General features: G+C 32.9%; 1 protein-coding gene across 1 annotated transcript; it reads right to left on the reverse strand.

The window, feature by feature from the left end:
- Positions 1–684: 684 nt before the first annotated feature.
- Positions 685–9,789, reverse strand: LOC129299100 (nuclear pore complex protein NUP93A-like). The gene is made up of 15 exons (XM_054937542.1): positions 9,565–9,789; positions 8,687–8,778; positions 8,399–8,465; positions 8,002–8,061; positions 7,823–7,912; positions 6,469–6,735; positions 5,977–6,072; positions 5,722–5,856; positions 4,831–4,884; positions 4,666–4,749; positions 3,736–3,822; positions 2,758–3,660; positions 2,366–2,547; positions 1,533–1,824; positions 685–974 (listed from the first exon to the last, which is right to left on the reverse strand). Exons 1-15 carry the CDS (start codon positions 9,664–9,666, stop codon positions 897–899), a joined length of 2,589 nt encoding a protein of 862 aa, XP_054793517.1. The 5' UTR covers positions 9,667–9,789; the 3' UTR covers positions 685–896.
- Between the last annotated feature and the right edge of the window lie 1,899 nt (positions 9,790–11,688).

The following is an 11,688-nucleotide window of genomic DNA, read 5'->3' on the forward strand; positions in this document are numbered from 1 at the left end:
ACTCAATTCAACCGCCTTTTTCTCCACAAAAATCTCCTCCCTCCAATTCCCAAAGAACGCATGGGCCCTTAATAGACCCCACCTTTATTCATTAAAATTACAAATGCTACCACTAAAATACTACATTCACCTCTGCATTCTTTTTTTTTTTTTGACAATTACATCATTAATTAATAATATATCAAAACTCCAGGAGTTAATTTTGAAAACCAAGTTTTAATGTTTTTCCAAATTTTATATAAATGTAACGGTGAAGCCACGCCGTAGGGAGGGGGTAAATCCATCCCCTTCCTTTAAAAAACTGTCAATTTAAAATCTAAATTGCATTATTTCACATTCATATCCTTAAATTTTAACAAATCATTTAAAATTTTGCACCTCCTCACCTAAGAGCCTCGGCGCCACATTACTTGAATGCTTAGGGTATATATTTTTGTATAATCAAACCTCCAAAAAGAAAAAATAATAAATATATAATTTTAATAATATTAATAACATAAAAGATGTATTATTTGATCTGAAAACAAAAGTTATCATAAAAAACTACTAGCTAGTTATCATATTATTGGGTAGTAAAAGCTAGTTGATCATAAATGAACTTATATAGTCCCTCTTGAGTACAAAAATAGCGACATGCCACCTAGTTAGAAAAGAAATTTCGTGTCCAAAATAAAGGATCAGAAATGGGCAAAAAGAAAGTTTCCATTTGGATGGGAAGGCATAGCTTGGTATGTAATTGAATGGTGGCCACTATTTGAGGTGTACACAAGGAAAAAGGCAGAGAGGCCACCCATATTACTTTACAATTTCATGCACTATCAAACCTTCATCAGACAAATTATGTTGCCTTCTACAAGTCAACGAACTAACTAAAATCCCATGTTGTTATAGTGCTTTCACAAGCTCTGGGCCACTCTTTCATACAAATCACGAGGCCAGTTCCTTTTCAAGTTATTTGCAATGAAGCTGGCAATCTGCATCAGGGAGATTCAATCATTAGGAGACTAGAACTTCCATTCACAAATGAAATATTAACTAGCAGTTTAACAACTCAATTGGATGCGAATAAATAGCTAACCAACTGCTTGACATAAGAAGATCATTTTTAATATTTCAAGAAGAAACTATGGAAGCTTGATAAAAAAATTTCCACGCTTTTGCTTGTCATCGAAAGCATGAATGGAACATTGAGTATAATGGATAGGCATGTAAAATACTATGTCACAATTAATTTTATACCTCACTGTATAGTTCTTTACAAAACTTTGATATGGTGCTAAATTTTGTATCAAATTAACTAAACTTTCATTATTGTCATTTTCTTTCTTTTCTTGCATTAACATATAAACAAGGACATATATTTTCTTCTCCCTACTCTTTACTCAGCAATACAATACTACTGTATCATTTTTGCAAATAACCAAAAACAAAGCCCCTAAACACCATAGCTGTATTAGACTGTCGACACACGTTGCAATTATACAAAGAAATCAGCAAGATAATACAAGATTCTTCTCCTTTTCAATACATACCTTAGCCCTTAAGGCACGAAGTGATCCATCTGTGTCTGTCACATTGTCCAGACAAGTGAGAGCAACTTTCAAAAGATCCGGAATACAGGCTTGTACATGTGGAGATAAATTATCAAACACATCGACAGCGATATCAGGACCTCGAGGATCTAGAGGGAGAAATGGGAGTTTAGCAACCTCCCTTAGTGCATCCACATAATTCCCTGTTCTTGACAACTTGTGAATTGACAATATTGCCTCAAGTTGTCTTAACACAGTTTGCTGCGCAAAAACATAATCTCTCTCTTGAGGGCTGCAGAGGGAATTCAATTAATCTTGGGACACATGTTAAATAAAAGAAATGTCAAGATATAGAATAGTTAACAACCATTGATCAAACGAAATAAATTCAAAGAGTCAAAACCCAAATTCCTAGTCTCATAATTCATTTACAGGGAACATCTTAAACACCTAGTATTCTGAAAGCTTCGGCAACTAAAACAATAATCAAAACTGCCCATTGAGATTTCCAATAGAACAGACTTAGATTTCATCATTGAAATATAGCCCATCTAGCAGTGGTATAAATTTTATTTTATTTTATTTTATTTTTTGTCAAATGAGTTTTTGCAACTCAAAATTGTTTTTGTACGTGAAGGTAGTGATAAATTGGTATCCGGCTTGAATTTAGAAGCATAGAAGCTAACATGACTCGTTTCAAAGTTCTTACATAAAAAACATGCCTGCATAACATATTAGATAACCAATTGACCATGCTAATAGATACCACAACACCTAAACCCAAGCATAACCATGCATAGAACAATGAGATAGGACAAAAGTCCCAACATTACCTGACACGTGGATAGTAAGTGTAAGTATCCAAAATTTCATTGCCAGAATGAATGAGGCCAGCAGTCCTGCTCTCACCATCTATTCTACCACGGAAAAGAGCACAAATAGCTTCAGAAAGGCACTTATTAATGGTATCCAGCGCTGATGAAAAGGCACCCACTCTCTTCTGAATTTCTATTGACTGAACACCAGAAAAATAAAAATAAATCCCAAATAAGCATAACCAACAATAGGATTGGATGAAAACCCAGTGATCCAGGAAAAAAAGGGTTACAAAATAAGGAACATATATTAAAAACGGTTATAAACAATGAAGGTAAAATAAGTACAAAAAAGATCATCAGCAAGACTTGTCAAGGAATCAAGATGTAATATAAAAGAAAGAAATTACTTTGTCAAACATCCCAGCCTCCTCACATTGGCAAGCAGCCTCAATTAAAAATTGCTCCCTTGATTTTGTATCAGTCACGAAACGGCCCAATTCACCTTCTTCTCCTGCACCTCTTGCACCAAGCAAAAGATATATGCCACCATCCCTTAACAGAAGTTCAGTTAGGAGTTGCTTCAGCATCAAACTTCTCTGCCTTTGCTGATCAATACTACCTCTACCGGTCCATGACATCTGACCACCACCCACAGAAGCAGCAGCTTGAGCATAATATTCTAAAGCCATTTGGAGATCACCAAGACGTAAATACATAGATCCGTACTGCATGATTATGCTAGAAACTTCCGCACAAGCATCCATCACCCCCAACTTTTGCCCAGCTACTGTACCTTCTGATAGTACCCCATGATCAGCCAGCACAATTGATACGTGGGCAGCATCAATGTTAAATCCTTCATCTCCTGTTTCCTTAGACATGTATAATACTGCCGGAAGCAATTGGATGCTCAAAAGCAAAATGTAAGGATATACCAGAGGATCTTTTCCATTTTTCGTATAGTATGATGGCTCAAATTTATTCAGGTATGCCTGCAAATCGTCTAAACTGTATGGTACCAAACCATCACTTAGAACAATGGATGTTGATCCACTAGGGCAGTCCCGCACAGCTGACAATTTAAACCACAAGAAATCCTCGATGGTACTAAAGAGAGTTGGTTGATCTCTAAGCAAGCGATCAATATGTCTACGGGATCCTGATATGATGGCATATAGCAGTAACTTTTTCTTATCATATGCAGCTCGACCTATGCGATCACCAGTCCTCAACATTCTTTCACATTCATCTGATGCAGCAGTTGCAATCTCTTCTGGCACCATACCTCCAGTATTGATCCACTCTGTGAGCTGTCAAAAGAATGAATCACTGAGAAAGATTCCACTATAAAAAATAATAGAAAAAAAAGTGACCAAAGTCCATACCAGTGGAGCAAATTGATGTGATGCACGGGAAGAGAGGGCAACATTTCTTGCTTCATCATAATACCCAGACCTCAAGCAAAAATATATCTGCCAACAAAATCAAGTCATTCAAAATAAACAGGGCACGAGAAAATATTAAAGCTCATTCCAAGGGAAAGAACATGTATAAGCATTAGATCTAGCACGTCCATTAAATTAACAGAGAAAAGAGAAATTAAAAATGTATCATTATTCCCAATTTCTTTTTGTTTGATTTGCAATTACAAATCAGTTACTGTAAATGCATTTAAAAAATTAACTTAGATTGCTCCAGCATGTGAAGGAAGAGACTAGTAAAATGAGCACAAGTCTCGAGTTGTCTGAGGAAAAATGAAAATATGAAGGGCTAATCAAAATATTAGTTTGAGAAGCCTTCCTGCATTATTAGCTGCTGACATACCTTTTCCCATACAATATGAATAACGCAATACCAATACAGCATCAGAATTCTATAAAATATGACAATACAATAATGCCCATCAAACTAGTCATATAGATCGAGCACACCACTTTAACTCTCCTACTACTGGATATCTCAACATATATAATTCTCGTGGGAGTTATTCATGAATTAAAATATGACATTCAAGAAGCCTAGCAGCAAACACCAAAAGTAAAAACACAAGGCCTCACTCAAATTATGTTTCAGTATACTGTATAAAGTGTTTAGCATTTGTAATAATAAAGGTTACAAACTAAATTACTAATTGAAGAGGGAAACCAAGATTTTTATTTAGGCCCATCATAAATGTTAATTTAAAAAAATAAAGAGAAATTAATCAAATATATTAGTAAGCTGTGATTAATTTCAAAACAAAAACATCAACGATAAGAAACAAGGAAATATAACTAAGTTCATAGAAAAATATAATAAAATAAAGTTTTCAGCACCTGCTGCCATGTGGTATCAACAGGAGGCTGCCTCCGAGCATCACCAGCATCAAAATCCAGAACTCCATAATCCCTTAACCGTATCTGCTCAGCAACAGAATATGAGTTTAAAAAGGAAATGAAGACCTGCAATAATATTGGAAAATATGCATATAAAAAACAAACCCGAAGGAAGGCCCGGATTCTCTGCAAATTACCAACACCACCACCAAGAGCAGCCTACAATAAGATCAGAAGGCATGCAGAAAATTAGTTCTGATAAATGGATGCATATTCATAAACTCTCTCTCTCTCTCTCTCTAATATGAACAGAGAACAAGCAGAGAGAGCAAGAAAACTAGAAATAACTGGAAAGCCTTTCAATGTCTTTCTCAAAAGTAAAGTTCTCAAGAGAATGCCAAAAGAAAGCCAGAAAAAAGTTATCTAATTCTAATCAAAACAAGTAACATAACAAAACAGGGAGAATTAATCTACAGGTCCTTATAGTTTTTCTCAATTTTGAATTAGGTCCCTATAATTTATTTTATTTTAATCAAGCCCTTATAGTTTGATCTACTAAATATGTTAATCCTTGAAGGTTAAAATTAATAATGAATTAAACAATTTTAGAGTTTATAGAAAATTTAATTTACTACTTTTAGCAAAAATCGAAAAAAGAAAATTTAATTTAACACACAGTCTAAATTTCTATTAATTTTTACGAAGATTCTTTAAATAAAAAAAAATATTTGAAAGACAGCCTAATTATATCATTTTTGAATTATAAAAATTATGTAATTAATTCTAAAGTTATATAATCATTTAATAAAAATATAAAAGTTCTTAATTTTGTTTTTTAAAGAAAAAATTCAAGGATTTTAATTTTCAGGTGTTAAAAAATTTAATTGATCAAATGATAAGGACTCAATTAAAACAAAATGAACTGCAAGGACCTAATTTAAAATTGGAAGGGGGAAAAAACTATAAGGACTTGCAAATTTATTTTCCTTAACAAAATATAAAAACATAAGCATGCAGTCAACACCAATCTTTTTAAATTACTCAATTTAAAATTACTTGCGCGGGATGACTTTGTATGGTATCCATGATGTACTTCTCATGGCCCCATTCAAGGTGGCGCCTCGCACCAATAATCAGTGACATCCTTCTTGAAACACGCTGTTGCAATGCTGTATCTTCATCCATCAACATCTGTTTCATTGGCAAAAATTATTAAGGAGAAAAAATAATAACTTCACAACTAAAGTCAAGAAACTAAATGTAAAGATTTTTCTGTTTTTTATTGTTGCAATATGCAACCATGAGTACAACCTGAACAAGGTGCCATATCTTCCGCATGCTAACTGATTTTCCACCACTTGCATCTATATTTAAACTTTCATAGGCACCCTTGAAAGCTGCAGCAGGCTAGTCACCATTCAAAGGAATCAAAAGTGAGAAAAATTCCTATAAAAACAAACTACAAAGTATGAAAGTACACACAGCGCAGCAAACAAAAACCTTGGTTTACCATACCCAAGAAGAGCAACAATGAACATGCAGAACAGACAAAAGGAAAATGGAATGGTAAACATCTCAAAACAAAAATACGAGTAGATTGACAACAGGCCAGACAAGCAATTAAATTTTTAAATATGCATTGTCATATAGGTCACTAGTTAATATATTATTCAGCAAGAAATAAGTTGATTGTTAAACAGACAAAGTGACTGCCCAATGAGCAACTCCAGCCACACATTTTTTAAATATAATGCAGTAAAATATCACTCCAAATTAAGGAGTTTCAGAAAGAATGGGCCTTACTTTGAATGGTAATCCACACTCCCTTGCCTTATTCAGATTTTTCACTACTTCAGCATAGACTGCTGCTTTTTTCTCCACAATAGGCTTGCTAGCAAGAGGAACAATCTCCATGCTGGTTATGCCAGACGATGCTTGTGGACTATGGGAAGCCATTGACTGACCTGGACGGGTACCCACATTGCTGGTATCAATCCTGTTTGTCCTTGGTAATGTTGAAATTCGGCTTAAACTCTGAAGGAAATCACGTTTTTCTTTTTGCCAATCCTCCTGCCAAAGAATAAATTCCACCGAGCTGTAAGAAGACTGGGCATCAAAATGAACATTCCATTCATGATTACTCCATTAGCAGTTATTTTATAAAAACCAATACATCAACCTACACCAATCATCAATGCAATATGCAATAAAATATCTGTTCCATAATGAACCACATATAACAACAACAAACATTATCTCGGATCAGTTAACAAGGATCGCATGATGCTATTGTGCTCTATGATCAATCAATTTCAAAATGTTTCATTCTTCCTCCAAAACAAAATGGATACAATGAAGGGGAGGGAGAAAGAGAAAAGGAGTCAGAGATAGAAAGAAAGAGCAATAAAATAAAGAAAATTGAGGTTGAGAGGGAGAGGCTAAAAATTACTCAAACTCTATTCAATTCATCAAAAAAAATCCAACCGAAGAAATCCAAGGACTATATACGATTAGTTAAAATAATAAAAATCTTAACAGATCCTAGATAACATAAGATAATTCCTATACATGATCCAAACTAAATTTATTTCAAAAATAATTTGAATCCCAATTTAAACCAAAAATCCTAACTTTTAAAATAAAGAAAAAAGTAAAATTAATTATTCCTAGATTTTGCCTAATCACAGGATTAGTTTAGATTTTTATTATTTGAAATAAATGTACTGAAGACTCTATAAAGTATAAACAGCCCCAGGGTCTCCTCAATTGTTAGGCCTTCTTGATGATTGAATAAAATTGAGAATTTTGGTTTTCTCTCTCCCTCAATTCATCCTTTTCTCTCGATATCTCCCTCCTTTCCTTCTCTATCTCTCCTTCTCCATTCACTCCCATACATCACCAAAAAACAATGACTATTTAGTTACAATTTAAACCCTTTCATTAAACCAGTTCACAAGTCAAATTAAGAAGAATAAAATCAAAAGCATATTTTTCCACTAAATTAATGGCTATGGCAAGACGATAAAGCTTGCTAAATCCTGTTTTAAGATATCTCCAGTGAAATGTATATACACCCAGCTCTAAATTACAGAAACAACAATACAAAATGAAGAAGTATCAGAAAAGTAAATAAAATGAAAGGCAATACCACACTAACCTCTAAAACTTTCATCATATAATCATTAAAACTTTTGAGATTATCCTTCTGAGCTTCCTGGATGGCAGACACCATAGCCATTTCACGAACCTGAGGGGAACAAAGTATACAATATTGTCAAAATTCCACTCATTAAAGGTTTAGATGCAAGAAATGTGAAAATAAAGAGTCAAAATTACCTGCTGCAGATACTCTTCAACACTTGTGGCCTCCGCAGGAAAAACATCCTCAAAAGTTGTCTTCAAATAAAAATAGAAGAATTAATTGATAAAGAGTACAACATCAGCAAAATGCACCAAGGAAAGCAACTAGAAAGAAGTCTTGAACTTCAAGGTGAGTACTACTTTTGCCATGAAATAAATATATCAAAAAAATAATAATAAGGAAGCATGTGTTGTGCAAACCATAGATGTGTAGAGATTTAAAAAACAGAACATATAAAATATCTGTAAGATGTGGAATAACAAGAATTTTATACTTCAGACAAAGAAAAAATTGTTAATGCAAAGTGACAAAATAACAAGTATTGAACAGTTTAAATAGAGAAGCATGAAGATGTATACAACTATTGTTTACCTTCAACTCAAATGACTTCAGATCCCGTGCAAGCTGCTCTGCATTTATCCCCTCACGTGCAAGCAGCCTGTCACCGCAACAGAAATTGAAAAGGTGCCCTCATAATAAACCAGATATGTATAAGCATGATCTTTCTGCATTAGATGAAATGAAGGGACTACATATTTTGAAATATTTTTAACAAATCAGAGAGCTCCAACTTGCATCTTATAATAATTACCCTACACTTTCTAAGTAATTGAACTATTTGCACTTATAACCAAATTGCCAAAAAAATAATCGAAGTACCTTGTAGCAGCTATAGATTGAGAAGGCGCCTCAGTCCTTAGGGTCTTGGATTTGAGCTTCTTGGATAATGCTTCCAATTGATCTAAGTTCCTCTGAACAAGAAATTAAAATGAATTCAAATTGTAGAAATCCAAAAAACTGAATTTTATCAGCGAACTTCAATTTGAAATCGGTGACAAATCCAGCTAGAAGGGATGAATCTTATACATATACTTGTTTGAATCGAAGCTATTTCAGTTCACAGTCAAAATGCAAGCAATTAGATATGCATATACATTCAACATGCATGCTTGGGAACATTCCATACGAGTATTAACCGGAGTTTCAGCGTCTTTACTTTAGATGTCCCGGCCACCCAACTTAAGCCAAACGGAACATAAATACGATAAGTGTTGTATCAGACTCATAGTAAAGAATTGATTTGCCAAAGACAGGGACACTACTCCAATTTTTTATCTTCGTTCGCCGAGTAATGTATGAGGTAGCATAGAATTTCAGGTCTGCCAGGCATAATGTGATGAAAATTTAGGGCAATAAATAGTAAAAGTAGCAGGTTGAGCTACTCTAATTTTATTCTACTATCAGAAACTAGGCACAGACTAAAGCGTCACATGATTGCTAGCTAACTCCCCAGATTGTAATTGGAGCATTGAATCAGGAAGCGCAAAAAATTGAGAATCTTAATTCAAAATGCACGATTTTTTGACCAAGAAGATTATATCACTCATATATCACTTAACCGCTCAAGGCAGCTAAATCACCGAGTCAACAATTGAATGGGACTCAAGACCCAAAGACATGGTAGTTTGATACTTCTCTAGCCATTTTTTGCTTACGTCATCGATAATCAAACAGAAAGTAAAAGAGCGGAGACGAACCTGGAGGGGAGGGAACTGAGCAGAAGGAGCAGCTTGTTCGAGAAGCTTCGTGGAAGAATGCAGCAGATCAGTCCAACCACTCATGTCTTGGTCGTTCGCCATGACTCCTGCCGAGGACCAATGTCACCGGCACAGAGAGAGGGAGAGGGTTTTAAATTTCCTTTTTTTTATTTTTTTTTTGGCTCTAAAGCCCTAAAGTTAAAGTATGCTCTAAAACTCTGGAATGTGGAGTGACTTCACCATGGCGCAGGACACTGTCTGCTGGGTTCCTTTTATACCCGACCCGTTTGTTTTCCTTGGTAGAGGGGTTTGATAGGCTAATACCCGGAATACAACCCCCATGCAATGAACGGGAAGAATTAAACGGCATAATCTATATATATATAATAGAAGAATAACAAGCACATCTCTATGAATGACAAGTGTCATTTTTTTTAAATAGTACAATTTCAAAAAGCCATGTAAGATTTTATTTACAAAATTATTTTTAATTCATGAATATAATTTATTTTTATTCCTTTATTTCAGTAACTTCTTAACCCATGATCTAATAACTTCCTAACCCAATGATTCCTCTTTCAGATATGGTCAGTTATTCAGTATTATATCATTCTAATAGCAAATTAATATAAATAAACAAATAAAAACTGAATTATAAACGTATGACTTAATAAAATAATTACATTAAATTCTTTATATGTTATTAATTAATATAATTCTCATTTATAATTTAATTAAATATATATGATTTATGAATTGAGTAATTAACAGATAATTTCCTAATCCCACGATTCCTCTTTCTGTGAAAAAATACTGCCCAATTTAGTAATATTTCAAATACCTTGATTCTATAAAGCCACGTAGGATTCTGCTTCCAAAATTAATTTTAATCTGTGAACATAATTTTATTCCATTAATCCTTCATTCCAACAATATCCTACTCTGATGGTTATTTAAACTTTGGTTCGTAATATTCTAATCAATTCCTAACTCCACAATTCCTGTAGGATTTGGTTTAATTTAATTTTTAATTCTTATTTCATATATATGACTACATCTTATAATTTAATATAAAATTCTCTTTTAATTAATTCAAATTAACTTGAATTGATTCTATACTTTAGATTAGATTTAAATGTTAGTTGGTAATATCCCAATAAATTCGTTACTCCACAATTCAAGTTAGATTTTTTTTAATTTTTTAATTTTCATATATAAGTGGATTTTATAATCAACTAATGTCGGGATCATGGTGCTAAATTAATACAAATCACTTTGAGTTATTGATTCTAAATTTTAGATTTTGATTTATATGTGACTGGTTGAATTCCAATAGCTTCCTAGACTCCACGATTGATGTTTGATTCAATTTGGGAGTTTTTCAAATTCAAGCATATTATTGCTATTTATAAAAAAATTATTAATGTAATTTTATCTATAAAATTATCAATTTGGGAGCCAACTATAATTGATTAAATTAATGTATTTTATTAAAAATAATATAATATCATGATCCCCATGTTGCTTGATTTAATATATACCATACCCTCCTAATAATAGTGATCCCTATATTTTTGGAATTTAATTTAAGAAAGAATTTCCTAATATAAATTCCTTCTAACGACTAAGATTTGGTGTGTATTTAAATTTTAAAAAATTTTTATAAAAAATTATACCCATGTCATTTTAATATTTTTTTAGAGATAGTGCAATTATTATATCAACTTTATCTTATATAATTAATTAATTAACTGTTAATAAATGCTTTTTTCTATACATGTATTTACATTTCACAAGAATTGGGTAGTTACATATTTATTTGACTATATAAATTTTAAAATTTTTCCATTTTTGAGTCAATTATATATCTATTAAATGTGGTGCCTAATAATGATTAATCTTATTAAATATGGTTTTATGTACATCATTTATTTCTAATTGCATAATTTCTTTAACAAATATTTTTGACTATATAATGATATTATTTCTCATCATCAATCAGCTATACATTTAAATAAAGTGAATTTCCCATGTTCCATTATCTCCCCTCTCTCATATAGTTGTAAACGTGGGTGTTTATGTGATCGTGTGGGTTGTTGGAGATAAAGATAGCAAGTCTCATAT

Source organism: Prosopis cineraria, unplaced genomic scaffold, assembly GCF_029017545.1.
Source record: "Prosopis cineraria cultivar Desert tree isolate PC_DT_omini unplaced genomic scaffold, ASM2901754v1 PC1033, whole genome shotgun sequence".
Taxonomy (NCBI): domain Eukaryota; kingdom Viridiplantae; phylum Streptophyta; class Magnoliopsida; order Fabales; family Fabaceae; genus Prosopis; species Prosopis cineraria.